Source organism: Bolinopsis microptera, chromosome 6, assembly GCF_026151205.1.
Source record: "Bolinopsis microptera isolate Bmic1 chromosome 6, MBARI_Bmic_1.0, whole genome shotgun sequence".
NCBI lineage: Eukaryota > Metazoa > Ctenophora > Tentaculata > Lobata > Bolinopsidae > Bolinopsis > Bolinopsis microptera.
The window spans coordinates 18,835,182-18,855,778 of record NC_087077.1 but is presented as its reverse complement, the minus strand read 5'-3'; the positions used below and the strand labels follow the sequence as shown (position 1 = coordinate 18,855,778).

At 36.0% G+C, this 20,597-nt stretch overlaps 2 protein-coding genes and 1 long non-coding RNA gene across 3 annotated transcripts in view; 1 reads left to right on the top strand and 2 right to left on the bottom strand.

Moving 5' to 3' along the window:
• The window catches only part of LOC134817190 (uncharacterized), a 43,390-nt gene extending 41,291 nt beyond the window's left edge, over positions 1 to 2,099 (bottom strand). The window contains exon 1 of the mRNA XM_063826331.1: positions 2,082 to 2,099. The gene's annotated coding sequence lies outside the window, so the exon portion shown is untranslated. The remainder of the gene's footprint in view (positions 1 to 2,081) is intronic.
• Positions 2,100 to 3,660: 1,561 nt separating this feature from the next.
• Positions 3,661 to 9,937, bottom strand: LOC134816617 (uncharacterized). Its single transcript, XR_010160427.1, has 5 exons — positions 9,681 to 9,937; positions 9,450 to 9,547; positions 9,039 to 9,243; positions 8,671 to 8,800; positions 3,661 to 4,680 (listed from the first exon to the last, which is right to left on the bottom strand). It is a non-coding gene; the product is annotated as an uncharacterized LOC134816617 (long non-coding RNA).
• Positions 9,938 to 14,889: 4,952 nt separating this feature from the next.
• On the top strand, positions 14,890 to 20,033 carry LOC134817166 (protein ATP1B4-like). Its single transcript, XM_063826296.1, has 7 exons — positions 14,890 to 15,034; positions 15,499 to 15,627; positions 16,413 to 16,514; positions 16,713 to 16,843; positions 17,053 to 17,145; positions 18,651 to 18,771; positions 18,921 to 20,033. The coding sequence occupies exons 1-7, from the start codon at positions 14,914 to 14,916 to the stop codon at positions 19,064 to 19,066; spliced, it is 843 nt and encodes a 280-aa protein (XP_063682366.1). The 5' UTR covers positions 14,890 to 14,913; the 3' UTR covers positions 19,067 to 20,033.
• The last annotated feature ends 564 nt before the right edge of the window (positions 20,034 to 20,597 follow it).

Genomic DNA, 20,597 nt, shown 5'->3' with positions numbered 1-20,597 from the left:
AGACTGCACATTGTCTTTTCTTAGATAATGTTTTGGCATCCATCCTACAGAACCTGAATAAAATGAAATGTTTAAGTCGTTAATAAAAAATATTCCCTATGTTGTATTTGATCATATGTTATAAAATCATGGCTCCATAATATGTTTTTAGACGGCCCCAACGTTAATGTGGCTCTTGCTATGTGTTGGTTCAGCCGAATTAATTATTATGTAATCAAGTTTATTTTTCTCTTTTAGTTAGTTGTCATCCGGCCAAACATTAAGCAACTTATATTGCAGTTCCATTTATCAATTAGTATATCAAAATATGTCATTGTAATTTTGCATGGCTGAAATGTAACGCTTGATTTATATATATAATAATTAATTGAATTTTCAAATTTTAAAAAAAATATGAAGGATGTGTTTTAATTTTAAACATGAAGAGCTTCAAGAACATTTCATTTATTTTAGTTACAATCCTTAAAATAAATATAAGATAATATGCCATTTCCAGCCATTTTATAGTTAAGTTTAACAATTTTTATTATGATATTATTATTCATTGTAATATGGCAATAAAATTTAAATTTTGTTTTACTTAAAATTTTGTTTTACTTTATATCACCCACTTTACACATACATCATAGCTTCACCTTGACCTTGTTTAATTAGTCAATGTTGTTAGAGTCCTTACCAAGATGGCCTAACGTGTATGTGGCTCCTGCTATGTGTTGGTTCAGCCAAATTAATAAAACAAAATGGTTTAATAAAACAACATTTTATTTTATACCCACAATTAATTCATATTTAGTTCAAATATTTATAGTCAAAATAACCATTGGGCCGTCAGATCGAAACACCCCATATATGGTGATTGCAATCAGTGAAGAAGGTTTGTTAATGACGAAACAGAGATTAGAAGGAAAGTGGAAAAAATCCACAAACAATTCTCACACCCTCCTAGTGATAAACTGAAAGCATTGCTAAAAACTGCAGGATTTAAGAGACCTGAATACATGAAAGCAATTGATGAGGTACCCAGCAGTTGTAAAATATGTCTGATGTACAAGAAACCCAAACCAAGACCAGCGGTGGGCCTCCTAAGAGGAAAGGTGATCAACGAATGTGTTGCAATGGATCTCAAGAATGTTCCCGGTAATCCAAATGTGTATATTTTACATATAATAATATGATTGATTCGGTAACAATATATTCAGCAGCTAGAATAATCTACAATAAGAAGAAAAAGACAATCTTCCAAGAAATTTGCTCTGGATTTTTTTGAAAAAAAACTGAAAACTGATAGTACCAAGATTTTTCAATAGGCTTGGTACAACACTTTTCCGTGATCAAAACGGAGAAATGTGTCAAACAGTATATATACAATAAATTAATTCAAGTGTTGCAATTGGCAGAGCACAATACAGAGGTAACGGAAATTGTCCACTGCTACCAATCTCTACTATAATTCAGAGAATTATTTCTGATGTAGAATGTCTGTACGACCGCCCACGTGCAAATTAAATGAAAAATAGGAAGTTGCGTAGTAACCATGGTAACGGTGTTAAAAGTGCACTTGCACGTGCAAGGATTTGAGAGGGGCATTTTGATCAGTTTTTTTGTTATTACGTGGTGTTCAGTGCGAGCTATATTTTAATTGGCTGTATCTTTGGTTGTGATGGATATTTGTTGATGCTATAAAAACTGACTACCAAAAAAATAGAAACCTACTAGCTTCCTCCCTGTAACCACGGGCTTTCTAGTATTATATAATATGAAAATTTCTCTTTAGACTCTTAACTTGCGAACAAATAATTTTATAAATTATTCAAACAATATACACATAATATAGCAATGACCCTATATAAAATCAACCCTTTAAGAATTCAAAAAATTCCCTTAACAATCAAAAAATTTTTACCCTTAGCCTTGTGGCTCCAAGTTAAGATCTAGACTGTTTATATCAACAATGTTTTTTCTCGCACCTCTGTCTCCACGGAGAGAAATCACTTGCGAACAAATTGAAGCAGCAGACTTTAGGCTAGAAACTTTATTGAATTGAAATAATCATTCCACGTAACTACGTCTTCTTCAGTTCTCAAATTATTTGTTATATAGTAGTGTTGAAAGTATTAAAACCGATGCACAGTGCAAGGCAAGAATTTGCAAAGTGTGAAAGTAGCAACGAGATACGTAGAGCACTGCAAAGCCAAGTTCAGACAAGCAATGATGAGTATTGATACACATGCGGGTCGCGGGAGGTAAGGGAAGTAAGGGACAGAACTGGCATTCTCATATATCTCCAAAATATTCGTAACCAAAATGACAATCAATCTCCTGACAAATTTCTGTCGAAAAATTGCTACGACTCAAGTAGCAACATGGAGCCGGTGGCATGCGCCAAATGTAAATAAACTTTACATAGCAATGATCAGTCGACACATACTGTGTAGACGCCTTTGATTCGACAGTCGCGCACTACTGCGAGCGAGAATTGCTCTAACCAGAGCCTATATTAGTCGTGAAACAAGCGCATCACGCAGTACGCGTATATTCATGGCTACGTGAAAGCAAGAGGGCTCTGATTAAAGCAATAAATAGACCCTCATGTGCGCGGCGCTCGCGCTTTGTTTGTTTTTCTCTATATATATTACATGTCACATTTACAAGTTTCTAGAGTTAAAATTTCAGTAGCTTTATATTTTTGGAGAAAATTGTGGTCGTTTGTATAGTATAGGCCAACACTTGTAGCGCAATGTGTTACTGGTTACTGTGCCGCGCCGCGCACTCAATTAGGCTTCTCTCGCTAGATCGGTGAGATGCGCTACTGTGCCGCGCCGAGCTGCGATGAATTGACATCGTCAATTAAGGCCAACAATTCACCAGTCACCTAGCCATGAATATATGCGTACTTCATGACGCGCTTGTTTCACAAGTAATATAGTTAGCTTGCCTTCGGCGGTCGCGCGCTACTGCAAGCAAGAGTGATCTGAATAGAGCAAGGCCAACACTGCAATGCCAATAATGAGGGTAGCGAGTACCTTCTTTGACCATTGTTAATGGTCTGGCCCGGCGCGCGCTACTTCGTAGCACTTGCCATCGAGAAGAAAGCGGCGCGCGCTACTTCGAAGAAATTTAGACGAGTAACATCTGTCAAGTACCTTTTTCAATAATGTAGCTGAGAAACTGTCTTGAAAATTAGGTTAAAGATATAGTTCATTCAATATTATGTATAAATCAATAACCCACCGCGAGCTGATTACTCGTGAGGTCGAAATGGGCGCTGGGTGCGATCTTTCTGAAATTTAGCCTGTTGGTTCGGTGGATGATTTTAGCCACAGCGCCTTAAAATTAGCAAGATCGCAGATAATCACACAAAGTTACAGCTAATTTAGTGATGTAAACACTCGTCGCAATATACTGGAATTAAAATAAATTGGATCGAGCGCGTTTCTATGGTTACTAAGCGCGTGCCCAAATATAATAATGATTAGTCCGCTCATTAGCAATTTGAGAGCGTGTCGCATGTAGCATTATTATAATTCTATGATATAGTCTATATTAGATTTAGTTTTTCATTCCTTGGCGATCCTCATTTATGTGGGATATGTGAGTGTCCCAGTTTATGTACCTTACATGATTTTGAAATATAGTATCAAGGAGAAATAAAACATAAAATTCAGTCATCCGATCAACACTAGAGGTCCTAATGAAATGAAATCAAGACTTCAAACACGTACAATTATTGGCACTAAAGAAGTATTGTCAAGTGTGATTCGTGGTCAGAAACGTATGCCATTCCGTATGTAAGCCACAATTAGGAGGAAACATCAAGATAGTACAATATTAGTATTACAACTTTACAGATGACAGATAACAAATGTTACACCAAGATGCAGTTAAGCCTAACTCCTACTTTAGGCCTTTCTGGTTAGGTCTAACTGCATCTTGGTGACAGTAAGGAGTAAGTATAACATCAAAATTTAACTAACCAAATATCTTAAAATTTAACTAACAACGACAGTTAAGACTAGCTTTGCAAATTTAAACTTGGCAATGTTGATACTAATTCGCGGCTTCGTTTTTAATACCTTAAAAACATTGGACAGTTGTAAACATCAAACACAGATGGAATCTTTAAAAGAGATCTCGCACTTTTAGTCATGACATATTATTATTATAAATACCAAACAAGATCTTGAAACTCAAAAGCTAGATAAGCACAAGTGACTAATTTAAGAATACCCGATGGGTAAGGTGCACGGTTCAATACCGGCAGTCATCTCTTTTTTAATTTTTGAAAAAGTTCGTCCATCTTCTCCCCCACATAGCATGTATTGACTGTTGAGTCTTAACTAGATCTACCGTATTTTCCAGGCTTCAAAGGGTGTAGTTGTTCCATGCTCCAATTAATTCTAATTAATAATAAATTGAATTATAAACACTGCTCTCAAGTTTTAAAACTTTTACTCAGCTGTGTGAGAACAACTACAAAAGAACAAACTGAGATAAGTGCCACAAAAACTCTATCCTAAATTAACAGCCTTCCCGGCAATACACGAAATAATAATATAACTCAGTAACTTAGAGTCTCGAGTTCATGAATTAAGTTTTTCCAAATCATGAGTTGATAAACCGGTGAACAGATAAGTCTTGTAGAACTTGTAACTCTTCACTTTATATATCGTCGATCGGGTCCTGAAATATTAAACTCTGTTAATTTATGATCACAATTATATATCTATGGGGCCATCAGCCATCTACTTAGTACGTCTTGCATACATGATATAGAGGGGTTGGATTTGGAATTCCGGACAGGGGGATGCCGAGGGGGGAGGGGTGGTTTCTGAAAATCCGGACGTCCGTGGGGCGGGGTACACCTTTTCACACCAGCCAAACAAAGGCCTAAGTTCTCAAATAATTACATGATAAAATTTTATAATTGATTACGTGGTGGTGCAGTGTGCGCGCGCGGACGCGCGAAATATCAATTTGATTTTTGGTTGTTGAAAATTGTGTCTTTTTAGCACGAAAACTGCCGAAAATTTGCTAGTTGAAACAGATGTTAACTCACCCTGGTTATTTTGTGAAATTTGATTTAGTACATAGCAAACTAGGGCCTCTGACCGAACTTTTGAGGGGCTTCCGGACTTAGAGGGGCTTAGGCCCCGAGTTGGCGCTAGCACCCCGCGTTGATGAACGTTTTAGTAGAAGTTCAACTACAAATCGATTGTTTACACTTTACAACTAAGTCAAGTAACGACCACTTTGAGATCTTGCAGATCTTAGCACCATAGCTGTTCATTGTAATAGCCCTCGACTATTGCAGGAGACAAGCCTTAAGCAAGCACCCTGAAATAGGATTTACCATAAAGCCTTATAGGAGTGGGAGAGTTAAGGCAGAGAATATATCGGACACAGTTTTTGCGGATGAGATTGCTCTAATAGCGAATTCTGTAAAAGAGGTAGAGAAGCTGATGCAAGAGTTACCACTACAGTGGAACTTAGAATGAATGAAAGGAAAACCAAATTCATTACACATTTGTTTGGTTGTATTCTTAAGTGCTCGCTTATCAGTTATTTGTTGCTAAATTGTGAGCCGAGCATGCAATGGAGTGATACGAGACATGCAATCACAAGTACGAGAGTTTATCAGCTGTTTATATACAACCACACTTCTGGTATATATACTGAAACGTGAATTATCGGTTTTAATTCATGTCTGCTTTTTTTAAATCATCGAAAGACAGAGAGGATCTCAACAGCTGGTGGACACAGACGGCAACTCCGATCCTAATGAAAATAAACAGATGGATATCGACGCAGATGAACTATCTAAGAAACTGGATGCATCATGCAGCAACAAGCAACGGATGTGTTGACTACACAATGGGGATATGCCCTCACGGAATAAGTGGACGGACTCTCCACCAGGGTAAAACTACATGCAGCAAGCTTCATCCTAAGCCGCTGTAAAAAGTTTACACGTTTCAGCACTGATTCTAATGGGGGCTGTACTTTAGGATCAGGGTGTCAGCTCTACCACCCAGAGCAAAAACTTGGTTCGACACAAGCAGTGTTTTAAAGAACAATGCACTCTTGTTCATCTGGTGGGAACTAAGCGTGTAAAACCCTCCAAAGATAAAGATACTCGGAAGAAGGACGGCAAATATCCAGGTGGTGAGAGCCGTCCAGATCGGGGATCTTACAGGCGCACTGAGGGTACTTCTGCTGCCAACGAGCCTTCGGAAAAAACGACCGACATGGCAACTCTCAACATTCAACCTCTTTAAATTTAGAGATACAGTACAGAACCTACTCAAAGTGATGCAGGCAAACTTTCAGTCGGAATAATTTCCCTGAAGAATCAAATAAAATAGCAGGTCAAGAGTCTAAATTCAGCAGCTTCTTCCCAACTGCGAACCAGATGCCTCATGCTCAAATGTTCCCGCCAAAATTTTACATACCTAACTTCCTGTTCCATTTGTCCTTGTATCTTTCAACCGGATATTATCCAACTACCAGTATACAATTTACACTATACATTGCACAGTGCAGTGTACACTGTACACCTAAACTCACGAACATGCGATATTTATGAGCGGCAAATCGAGGTCTGGTTATTATAACGTGTACCGCCTGCAACTGATACAGCTTGGATAGTTTACTTGATTCGAAAACTTGTAAAATGTTTGACTTAGCATATTACGTATATATAGTAATCTGCTAGGGCTTTCCTAATATTGATTACGGTTGAGTACACATTCTAGAACAATAACAGTTTGACGATATTTTAATTCAAATTCTACTCCTACTAGAGTTCTGGGACTCAAAGTTGCAGGTGCCAGAGGTCCTGGGGCTGACAATAATTGGGGCACGAGGTTGGTGGACATTCGATAACCTGTAGCGCCCAGGTTCAAGATTATATTTAGAGATAAATGAGGTGAATCTGTTTTTATGCCAGTATGAATTATGATAGGGAAGACTGCTGCAAAAGGAACTTTAAAATGAGCTATGTTAAGCAAAAAATCAGCATTCCATGTGCACTACCAGTGCTCCAGCATTACCGCAGTGCTCTGGGGGCCAATACTTTGGGGCAGTAGGACTGAAAACTTACAAACTTGCTTGCTGAACGCAATTACCTTAAAAGTAGCGAACCCAGTTATTGCTAAATCTAGAGATATTGCTGGACTGAAGTCCCTCATTACACCTACAGTTGAACAGATACTAAATGACTGAACTTAAGTAGTAATGAATCTCAAAGAGACGGATGGACACTGCAACTGGACAGGCAGATGATATAGAAGTTAGAAACCTGATTGATGATACTAACGAAGAGCCAATTTAAGCCAAGAGTACAAATGCCCTTGTCTCTGAGGCCCAAAGTCATTGTGATTTGTGGCTCATGATCGATAGGGCCCACTGTCACTTAGGCGTGAGGTTCTGGGAATCTGGGGCACATCACCTGTGCTACTAATGGATGAGAAGTTTTACTCCACGTTCAATACTGGTTTCAGATGTCTAACTAACCGTTGAAAAAATGTATGTGAGTCAAGAGTCCAAGTAATTATCAAATATTTATCTCGGCCACTGGCCAGTTCCTGACATTTCAGGTTTTGTGACGGTTTGTGACCCCTATTGCCTATGTCAGGTGCTGAAGGATTGTATCAAAACCATACAATAGTATATTTAAAGCCCTATCGATAGCCACAAACCGCATCTTGAAAATTGCAACCTGAAAATTTGCAACAAAAAGACAAAACGAATTACCAAATTTGTATTGGTGTACCCAAAATTACCGATTTTTGCCAATATCTCTACAAATAAGCATTTTAGAGCATATAATGATTCACAAGTCTTACATAAATGTGCTCATCGCGAATATTTATCAATATTGGAGAAGTTTTTACGACCTTTCTAGCTAGAGATATAAAAATAATCCGGTTATTCAGGCTGCGAAGAGCTAAAAGACAGTTTTTCGTGAATATCTTTAAAACTAGGCACTTCAGACCTTATATATTGCTTCATAACTTGTATATAAATGAGGCTATTGCGGTTATTTTAAGCCAATATTCAAGTCTCTAAGTCGTTTAGAAGCCGAGATACATAAAGGTTAAACTAAAATAAAATTAATTTCTGACCCGTCGCCACTCTCAGCAGTCAACCAGGGCTCATAAAAGCTTAACAGCGCCTGAGTCCGTTCACCAACTGTGCTAATGAGAGTGGCGGTGTGGTAAAACCCATTTTTAGCAGCGTGAATATTTACCAAATACAAGCGCGCTAGCTGCTAGCATACTTGTATCATTTAATTTTGAATCAAATTTATTCGGATATATATTTATTGATTATGTATTGAATTGGTGATAAATAATAAAATTGTCTTTTCTCAAAAAAATTGTCTTTTCTAAATCCCAAATTTGCGCCTGAGGGCAATTTAGAAATTTCGCCCTGTAGGACTGGGACTAGCGATACAAAATGGGTACCTAGATGATTTTGGTTTGGAATGATCTAATGAAAGACCCGGTGTGGTTAAAAATTGTGGACATTGAAGTGCACACTCAGCTACTCTCTGCTACTAGAGATCTATTTCAGTCTATTTCTAATATGAGCAGAGCTCCTCGACCATCTCAAGTTTAATTGTTACCAATTTAAAACGAAAAGTGCTGCAGTCTTCAATCTAAAACTGACCTGAACACTGAAGGCGGCAATGCTTGACATCTTGTTAGTATGAAGTATCCCTTCATCAGGTTCAGGAGAGGTGTGCGGGGATCTTTATTAGCAGGCTTTCCTGGACCACGTTTTAGCCGACAGGGTTCTCCTGAGAAAATAAAATAGTCAACATGCGTTTTGCATTTATGTTTGCAACTGTCAGAGAGCGACAGGATGCAAAAATGTGAACTTTCATAAATAAAATTTTAAGAACAAAATTTACCATACAGCTGTAAAATTTAGTCAGTATATTTTTAAATGCCTTAATTGGTAATCAGAATCCAGACAAAAGATGGTGGCTTAGTAAATACGTTACATAAACTTTATACAAAAAGCATAGACCGTACCTGACTCAGTCAATTCTTGATATCGCCGTTTGCACCGTTTACTTAGGGAACAGAGGCGACAATACCAACCGGATAGCAGGTCAATGGCAGTTTTGTCAGATTTGTCAGAGAATTTTGCACGTCTCTAGTACCTTTTGGTTTTCCCAAGATGCTCGATCATGGACATTCTTAAGAAGCTTGTCGATAATTTCAACACTATGGCAACCTGAAAACAAACACAATTAACTCATAATATATTATGTAGTAAGAGGACATAAATTAGACCATGCAGTACGATGTTAACACTGCGATGTTAACACTGGACAGTAACATAGCAAATGTAGTTGACATGAATTCCTGCAATTCAAGCAGTTATTCGCATACAAAATGTTTGAAAAGCAAAGCGGGATATGTATAGGATATTTTACTTACTTTTTGTTTGGTTGCCATGCACTTCTAGGCGAAGAATGCAGTTATCTAGCGTGAAGTTGACCCGAGAAACGTTTCTATTTAGACAAGTTTATAGCAATCTGAAAGTGAGGACGGTTAGATTAAATTAACAGATTACGACAGTAAAAAGTAAGTTCGAATTTCTAACAATTTTTTTGTGCACAAATATTCATGGCATGAGAGTATTAAAGTTGTACAAAAGAGCACACATACCGTACGATTGCAGTTCACGAATGGACAATGTGAAAAATCTTTATTTATCGGGCATCCCTGTGGGAACGCAGAGCGGGCCTACACACGCTTTGAGTTAAGTCTCCATTCATTCCAATAATATAGTACAGTATGGCAGCGAAACAAAGTTGGCAACAATATGATCGTAAGGGTCTTAGATAGTACTACCATATTCCGTTGCGAAATCGTGAACAAACAGACCGGTCCAATTTCAACCACAAACGGAACACTACAAGGAATAGAACATAGATTAAACATTACAACAATAACCCTTGGTAACGTAACGCTTGCGGAGGAATTCAAATATCAAAAAAATAGAATTTATTTTTTGAGCCGCGCATTATTTGACAATTTTTATGTTTATTTACCAATTTAAGAATTTTTTTAAAACATTAAACGAATGTAATCACAAATCCAAATACCGAAAATATGGGATTCCAGATTATTAATTCGAAATTTATGTTTCTTCATACTTAAATAGGTGGCACTAATATTAATCAAATATTTTGCGCGATACGTGCTTTTAGTGTTACATTTTAATAAGTGTAATGAAAGTATAAGTTTATTTTATCATTTATATATTATGATTCTGGGCTAATGACTTGGTGAAATTAAAACTTTGTGATTGCAATCAATTTATTTGTGATATCATTGTGAGTTTTAATTTTAAAATTATCAATAACTAAAACTTACAACATATACAATATAAAGACGCGCGCGATAAAATTACAAAGTTATAATGAATAATTCATATAAACAATTTTTTGTTTAGTAAATTACAATGCAAAAGGTTAGTATATTTTAAAAGAAAAATAAAAGCAACCGCAACCGAATGAATCAACTTCAATACGGAACAATAGTAATGTACATACAAACATTGATTTACAACGTAACATGTTTTAAATAAGATGTAAGAGTCGTATTACTTATATTATGCATTAAACTGTTTTATATATACGGCATAGTCATACTAAAAACCAGAAATTTAATGTACATCGTATTTCCATCAAAAATTAAAGATTAAATGCAGTATCAAGTATGAATATTAACAGTATATATGTTTGGTGTTGAACTTCACAAGGCAAACGCTGCGCGCAGTAAAATACGAGCAATCAGTTGCAAATGAAGTTCTACCGAAGTTTGTAGGGCGCCAAATTTTTATATGTTGACGTGTTCGCGCATTTTGAGTAAACAGCTCGCAGTGGGAACTGGCCGCCAAAGCTGCGCATTCTTGAAAACAGAATTAACTTGTTAGTACGACAGAGTAAATTTAAAACTATTCGTGGTTTTTTAAAAATAAATTACAATTATACCCAAATCCAAAGCTTACCTGAGGACCCCAGGCTATTATGTTCATTAACATAAAGATTTGGCGGAATGACAGGCTGAGCGCGGCCCAGTTAATCCAAAGCTAGCTTTGTAAAATTTACTATTAGATCATAATATATCGTCAATTTTAAATATTTACAATGCAATATTTCATTTATCTATGAACAAGCGTACTCCAGCTCCTACACGCATCAATTCTTATGCAGTCCGGCCCAAGCCGCGCACGCACGTATTATTTTATACTTTTTGCTTTCTAATAAATATCGTGTCAATGTGTATGGTGTACGTCTAAATGTTCATGTTTTGCGTGAACTGAATCCAATTGAGAGTGACAAGGATAAGGATATAAGGACCCAAGTGCATGTACGGCTTTTACAGACCCCTGTGGACCAATACTCTTTAAATTGCTCTACAACATCCAACATTCAACATTTATATCTATATCATTAATCATATAGATTAACTGTTATATAATATACTACGTCATTTTACAATTATTATCATTATTCTAATAGTCTTGCTGAGGGGGAGAAGTAAACGCTTCACATTAAAATACTTACAACATAAAAATCTAAAACCATCAGCACGGCTAGTTTTAATATCATGGACAATTTGGTATAATAAAAATAAATTTGGTATAATAAATATAAATCTATTTCGTAGTAATATCTTCACATGATTTGTTTTATCTTAATATTATAATAAAGTAGTGAAGTACATTAAGATACATTTCGAGAAAGAAAGGTTGGTCCAATTTTTAACAAAAGTCCATCAGGGACTCCGTGGAGTCGAAAAAGGTACAAGATGTTTTATTGTATTGGTTTTTGATGATTCTAGGAGAGAGAGGATGAACAAGTAGTAGTGCAGTGAAAATTGTTTTACTAAATTTGTTTTACTAATAGCAGATCTAGACATGTCGATGAGCTACATCTATCACAAAGGGATTTTTATAATTTCTAACCCAAATCTCGAATTGTTACCATATTGTAGTATTATCGACCCTCTACACCTTGAATGACACTATACCTTTTATTAGAAGTAACCTGGCTTTTTACAATTTAATCAAGTGGCACTGCGAGCAGGCCATGTTACAACTGTGTGCAGCATTTCCACAATTCACAATTCACACAGGTAGCTGGAGCCCCTGGCCCTAGTTTAGCACCAGAAGGATTTTGATCATTATATACTGGTATTCCTGATGCCGAGGGTACATTCTGTACATTCTGTGATAGAGATCGTTCTAATAGCTTGAAATTGAAGTCATGTCTATTGCATTAACAAAAGGCTGGGGAGTACTGCCGTAAGACTGCAATTTCAATACTCCTCGCTTTTTTAAATGATTGGTCCAAAGTCAACGTATTTTCTTCTAAGAGACGCTGCCAGATAGTGGAAGAAGATAAACCAGAGATGAATGCATTTGTTATGTACTCTTCTTTGTACAATTTTACAGTTTCAGGGAGTTTAAATTGCAAGGTTTAGATTCAAACAGTTTAATCCATCTGCTGCTCATGGTAGTTGGCAAATCATCTTTGAGTTGGAAGCTGTCCAACGCCGGTTCATCTGGTTAATCGAGGGTATTCAAGAAAACAACAATTTCAAGAAAACAACAATTTTATTTAGTATCAATTAAAGCAAACATAAATATATTTTATATATAACTAGCAAGTAGCAGGACCTTTTTACCAGATATCTTAGGGGACTTGGAGTAGCAAGAGAATGGATAGAAGGTATATACCTTGTGGATACCTGGAAATCTGCCAAGGCATCCTCACCTAAATTAGAATTCTACAATCAAATTAAACATGATTATGAACCAGAAACATACTTAGGAGTGGTTAAGATCCCCGATGCTCGGAAAAGCTTAACAAGGTTTCGTATTAGCTGCCACAATCTTTACATTGAGAGGGGCCGTTACGAAACCCCCCTAGTACCAAGAGAACATCGATGGTGCACTTTTTGCTTTTTCAGCAAGGGGCTTAAGCCTATTGAGGACGAAATTCATGTTCTAACTGACTGTTTACTCTACTCCTCAGTTAGAGAAAAATTTAACTTCCATCCCAAAAATATTACTGACCTAGCCGGTTTGCTATCCGATAAAACACTAGACCCTACAAAATTTACTGCCACAGCAAGAGCAATCCATTCAATTCTCTCTGTGAACGAAAATTTTACAGCCTACTATAAGAGCCCAGATTTCCACTCAAATACTGGCCAATGCATAATGCTATAGGACCTCAAAAATAGTATTATAAAACATTTCTATTTTATCCCTACACATTTGTAAATAACTAGAATTGTGTAACCTTAAATTATTTCAGAATTATAACTATTGTGAATTCAATAAAATAATTATCACTTTTGTATCCTTGTATCCTTGTATCCTTGTATCCTTGTATCCTTGTACAGTTCATCTAAGGTTGCCATTGCGGAGTCATGTAATCTGTTCTGTCTGAGATTTGTTCATATATGTACTTATTTTGCATTGGTCAGATACTGCTTTGGTGAAATTGTTAATTACCATGTTAGTAAGCAATCTAAATGGAACCGAACCAATGAAACAAGTATTCAATGTGTAAAAGGTTTTAGATTGCTAACAAACCCTGAGGGTAATATGATTAGTACAGGGTATAAAAAGTAGTGGCAATCAAGGTATAGACTAGAGGGTTGATAATACTACAATTATGTTTAAAATGAAGTCAAAACTACAGTGTACAGGATGATGTAGAACATAGATCTACTGAGGGCTACCCTAAGCCTAGTAAGATTCCTTATATCTTGGCAGGGCCCCTCATATAACCCTTAATTACGGTTTTCCAATCATTTGGCTGAGTCAACCAAGGAGACATAACATAGATGTGCAACATAGCAAAGATCTAATGGATTCTGAGCTAATTCCCTAGACTAGTCTAGGTTACACTTGGTATAGTAGTCTCTCAACAAAAATAAAGTCTTTATTCCCTGGATGGTGTTGACAACTATCTCAGGATATTGTGAGTGTACCATATCAACAGAGGGACCCAATTAGATGTCTAAATGACAGATGCCTTGACAGAGGTAGACTGATGCCATACGAATAAGATAGAAATAATAATATTGATTTAAAAGTTTATATTACAGTGGAACAACAACTTAAAATGCACACAGGTGTTCAACAAAAACACTTCAGGACTCAAGAAAACCTGAGAAAAGCAATCTTTGATTAAAAGAGGCAGTACACTATTCATGAATATCATAAGCACGCTTGAAAAGAAACGTTTTTAGATACACTTTAAAACAGTCCAACAACATGCAGTTCTTAATTTCAAGAGGCAGCTCATTCCATAATTTAGGGCCAACTTTCTGAAACGATCTCTCTCCATGTGTATTTACCCTTGGTTCAGTCAAGTAAAGTAAAGTAAAATTTATGACATCACATCAAACACATCTCTAAAAAATACCATTGCACTGAAAAATATATAATAAATATAACCCCACCAACATTAATTATTTATCAGATACAATATTTTTCAAAAAATTATCAAAACATTATCCTATTTTAAAAACCTAATCAAACCTCCCAGTGGAATTAAGATTTATAAAACACTTCTTTGCCACATACAATCAAGTATATACGATTATTATAATTACCAAATTTGAATACTTAAATAATCTGGTCCCATACCACTATGACATTTATAAACAAGAAGTAATAACTTGTACTGAATTCTGTAACTGATAGGCAGCCAAAAAGATTGAAGGTCTTTCAGAGTACCTCCTAAATGATCAATTTAAGTGTACACAAAATTTTATAAAGAATTTAGTTGACAAATAATTTATTCAAAATTTATCAAGTTGATTGTTTTCTCTTATTTTTCGTTATCATTCTAGGGTTCTAGGGTTTCCAGACATGGGTGAAGAAGTGAAAGAAAAGAAACCCAACAAATATGTTGAGGGATTCAAAGGATTTTGTACTTTTCTCTACAACCCAGATGATCACACAGTTTTTGGCAGAGGGGGTTCTAGTTGGGGTAAATTCTTATGATATTCAGTTATTAGTGACATTGAAGTCAATGTGTGCATCATATCTACAACTCATACAAACGATTCATTTCACACACTTTCATAGCTAGTCGCTAGATCATAGATCATGCCACAGTTCTATCCAATTGACGATCTTGGTCCATCAACATCACTCATTCTCAAAAATGCTGGAACGTCCCTGATCCGCTCACGCTCTGAAGAACATTCGATGGGGTAAAATACAAGTTAAAACCATACATTACATCATACATCATAGCATACACTGATATCTTCTCGAATCAGTTTTATCACAATATTTCAACATCTTTAAAAGAATTGTTTTTACATTATTGGAGAATAGCTTCAGCTTCTACCTGAATGATATTTTGTGGTAGCTTTTGTCAATACCAGGAATGCTGCACTGTTCATAGTAGATAATTTTGGGAAGCATTCAAATAGATTATATTTTCAGGAAAAATTATAATCTTCTACTTCTTCTTCTACGCTTGTTTGGCAGCTTTCTTCGCCGTCTGCCTGATAGTGATGCTGAACACCCTGAGCGATGACAAGCCTACAGTTATCGGACGTACCAACAAACCTAGTATGTGAATCTAATTTGATATTCAATATATTCATCTCTAAAATCCCAAAAGGTTGATGTCGAAAATTTCCTAATGCCGTAGAATTTGCAGACAGTTTTTCAAATTAATATCATTTCCTTTTGTTTTGGAAAAAGAGATACTAGCAGCGGTCCACTCTACCAAATTATGGGTTTTGGTCAAATTGTGCCTCAGAAATTTAGGTTTACATGTAATTCTGTTGTAAATGAACACCTCAAAATGAAATTTTGTTTAAAAAGTATCTTTTACAGTTTACAAATTGAGACCTTGTAACTTGGCACACATGTTGAAGGCCTTGTCCTAAAATGACATGTACATATTTTTAATTTTCTTGCTCCAAAGCACAAACTAAGATATGAGGTTAACCGTCATTGTCTACAAACAGCTAGGACCAGGGGCAGAATTCTGTTAATCGCTACATATCATTTGATTGTAATTATCTTAGAAATATATGTTTCAATTTTGAGATGAAACGGATATTAAATTTAAAGCTAGATACCAGAAGAATATGGGTTTTAAAGGCGGTAAATAATACATACGTATTCATTTTATTTTCTGGGATGACAAGTTTTAACACTGCTCAAGCTGAGTAAAAGTTTTATCTTAAAAGCGGTGTTATTAAATTTACAGAGGAATTTGTTTCCCTTTGAATCAATTTATTAAATTTAAATTTATTATTATTATCAAATTCAAGATCGCATAATAACAGTTCTGGCTTGTTCTGCTTTTTAATACATTCATGACTTGAGTTGAATTTTTGTTTCAGAGCTAGCAGCCCCTTTCCAAGATCTGTACATCTTGAACTTCAAGAACGATGCACAATGGAATAAATACAAGGTGGCAGCCGACGCATTAAAAGCAAAATACGGTAAATTTATTATAATTTATACGTTCATTTTAATCTTTAAATATCTTGAATTAAAAAATGGTAAATAATGAATTTATTTGTATACGTTTATTTTAATCTCTAATTATCTTGAAGCATGCTTTAATTGTATGTTGTAAAACCAAAACATAATTCTGTCGATACTCAGCTCACTTTAAAAATGGTTTATTCTGTCCGCAGAGGGTAACAAAGATAAGGGCGACGGATTTTTCGATTGGAGCTTTGATAACCTTGGAGAATGTTTCGAGTCACAATACCCCAAAAACAGTGATGAAAGTAAAGTGGGATGTTTCTATATTGGACTTAACAGGGTGGGTATTTTTGAACAATTTTTAGTTTTAAATAATAAAAAATATTCACAGCTATTTCTCTAGATTTGCTATTCGTGATCAATTAAAATTTTAATTCGAGTATTATGGTCAGTACGTAACATCAATTGGTTTAACAATTAACAGTACCTTGACGGAGAGCTTCACCTACCAATAACCCATTTTGCTCACCAAACTATCCAATAATTCAGATTTACGATTGGGCTCCAGAAGAAGGCGAGACGTTGTCTTTCGGTTGCGAATGGGTCGTGGGAAAAACTGGATCTGGAAACTTGGACCCTCCAGTGAGTACATCTAATTATAGATTTTTGGGAAATTGGGAAACTTAACTCTACATATTTGTTAGGTTCACACAAACGTAGGAAGTTAAACGAAATGAAATTTACATTTACATCCCTCTTATATCAACAACTGTCAACCAATATTATTAAAAATAAAAATTGCCGACTTCAAAGCGGCTGGCATTGTGACAAAGTGATAATTTAAACGCCAGAATGCATGTATATTCTTAGTAAATGTAAAGTGTAAAAGTTCATAAAATGGCCAAAAAATTATGTAATATCTATATTCTATTTGGGCACCTGGCCAGACCCCACAATGTCACTGTCTTTAGACAACATTATACGACATTATACGACATTATATCCAATAAGCGACATTGTATCGACATTATATCCTATAAGCGACATTACATCGACATTATATCCAATAAGCGACATTGTATCGACATTATATCCAAAAAGGCGACATTGTATCGACATTATATCCTATAAGCGACATTGTATTGACATTATATCCTATAAGCGGCATAACGTCGACATTATATCCAATAAGCGGCTTTATACGCAAATAATGACATTATTGACGTTATTTCATGATATTGTGGGGTCTGACCAGCTAGAGCTGCCCCTATTGTATTTAAATATCTCACTCATCTATCTCACAAATTCTACCTGTCCTGATTAAATAACGTATACAATATTAGGATTTTCCTTGACCTTCCTCTTCAAATCTAGAACCAACTGTTTAAATGTACTGCACGCTCCTCCGGCGACCGATCCGGTAAAATAAAGACAGTTTTAAAACACTGAGACAGTCTGATTTCTTTAGCTTTGAACTGCAGTATCTGATGAACGGTGCTAGAGATTCCAAATGATACTTTGACAGCTCTATGTTTTTCAGTAGCTTCATTCCCATTTCGAGCAACTTCGAAGCGTGGCTTCTCTGCCATTTGTTCGAACACATCACAAATTTTATCGCCGAGTTTCTCTCCTGTATCTGCATCCTCCTTGAGACCAACAAGAAATGCAGCCGCTTTTCTTTTGTGGATGGCCGCTCAATTTCCCGATCCGTGATGGCGTATTTTATCATATGCCATACAACCTGGGGACCCCAGCCTTTACTGTTTATAAGCATGCAGATACCCATATCCACATAATTAAAAATTTCCTCCCAAACCCATTTTCAGACCCTTCTGTGGCCCGCTCGCTTCGCTTGCAGCGGCTAAGTTACTTTCCCAACAGGGGCGTGCGCAGGATTTTTAAAAGGGGTGGGCGATCGCGATGGGTGGGCGAGGAGCCGGCGCTTCTGAACTACTTTCTTCAAGTTCTCTGCCGTGAAAGTGGAGGCAGAGCTGGGGGAATGTTTTGACACAGCAGCACTGTAAGACTTAATCTCAGACTCGGCGTAAAATCTGGGCAAGGGGCCAAAAAGGGCCAACTTTTCAATTAAGATTTCTAAAAATTTTGTACGAGCTTTGAAAGGTAAATCACGTATCATTCATTTTCAGTTCGATATGGAAATGCAGAAAAAAGTCGAAATCGCTGCAGCACTGAAAGCGTACTACCCTTGGACCTCCATGGAAAATAACGGTCTGCAGCCGATGCAGGCTATCAAGATAACCTTGAACAGTAAGTTATTCTTTATCTGACATGTTTTTGTGTTGAAGATATTTGTCTCGCTGGCCTTGTCTTGAAGTTTTATGTATTTTCTTGACTTGTCTATTCTTTAAGACTTAAAATGCATTAGAATTGTTGAATCTCACTCATCAATTTCTCAGAGGATAAACTAGCTGCAATGAACGAGACAGCATCTCTCGACACCTATCTTGATTGCAGCGCTTACGTCAACGAGAAGAAGATTGAAGATTCAGGCAACGCCAACTTCGAAATCAGATACTCAAAAGACACGATAGCCGATGAATAGTTTGGATGTGGATTTGGAGTGAGTCGGTGCAAGAGATCTGTCGCAACTTAACCGTGCTGATAAGATCTACACAAACTCTCGTGATCATCTGATTATTACATAGGTTACTATTATGATGAGCTAGATTTTGATATTAATTTATTGAACACCATTAACATTGCAAAACTGATCAGTTTTCTAAATTCTACTATTATATATACCTATTTATAATGATTTTATTTTGTGTACTAAGATTGAAGGCGATTTTGTAATTACGGATTTCAAAACTATCGATAGCATTTTGTTTACTTGTACCGATTTTTCGTTCGAAATTGAACAAGAATTATAAACGTGAATAGACACTTTTTAGATTTCTATTGATAAACAATATAACTTTCCTTTCGCAGCCATAATTGTTTTTCGTTGGTCAAAAAATTAACACAAAATAATTCTTGAGTTCTTTCATCAATCACTCTCAGAATCATCGATTTAACAAAAGTTGTACACCAGCCGAACTGAATATTAAATACATGCATTTTTAGTTAGTTATTAGTTCAATCGGTATATTTATCGTTTTATTGAAATGATGTTATTTTGAGCTTTATTTTCATACCAATGCGATATTGGATTTAGTAGTACATAGTGCTTGGGTTATTTGTTAATGGTGCGCGTTTGTTGGATTAACTATCATAAAATGTTTGGATGCTAGTTTAAATAGTAAAGCGTAGAGGAGCTTGGAGTAAGAATAATCATTATTACAATTTGTATTCGTAATTAGATTGATACATATTTTGCACAGTTTTTGTAAAGAAGCAGATTTGTTCCCGTGTAATCTAGGAGTTGAGAACTCGTTACAATTGTTGAGTATAATACTTTCTGATATGAAATCGTTTCACGGTAAAAAGGGTTTTACAAAGTTTCCGAGGTCTGAAATCGTTATATTGTGATATACAAGTTATTACTAAAACATAAATTCGACGTTTAGTCATTCAATTGTTTTCTTTGGCAATAAAATCTTTTAAGGTTCACGCTTCGACAACAATTTCAGTCAGGAAGATATAATAGTTTTCTCGCGTGAATAAAATTAAAAAGCTCAAAAACAGAATGAAATTCAAATATGTTTACCACTGTGCACGTCCGATCGTAAATAGGGAAATAATAATCATACGATATTCAGGTCTTGTCGGCCTGGTTACATAGCGAGCTGAAATTATTTGTTATATTATAGGATAGCACTGTTGAGGGTATGAAAACTATTATTTAATATAAATTTGCAGACAACTGCGAGGCAATAGCTGCACGACATGTTGGATTCATTGTAGAGTTCGATCAAAGAGCATTCGATTAAGGTTAGGGAGGTTAGAAACGATGATTTAATATAAAAATCGTTTCAAACCTTAATCGTCATCTTGTCTTAGCTGGTATGTCCTGGAGTTCTTTTTATGATAGTCTCTCTGCTCTTACACCGCAATGTGTCCAGCTTGCGTGCAGCTCTAGCTCTTGGCTTGCTGCAGTTTTTAAGTCTGCAAATTTCTGGATCATTCTGTGCCGT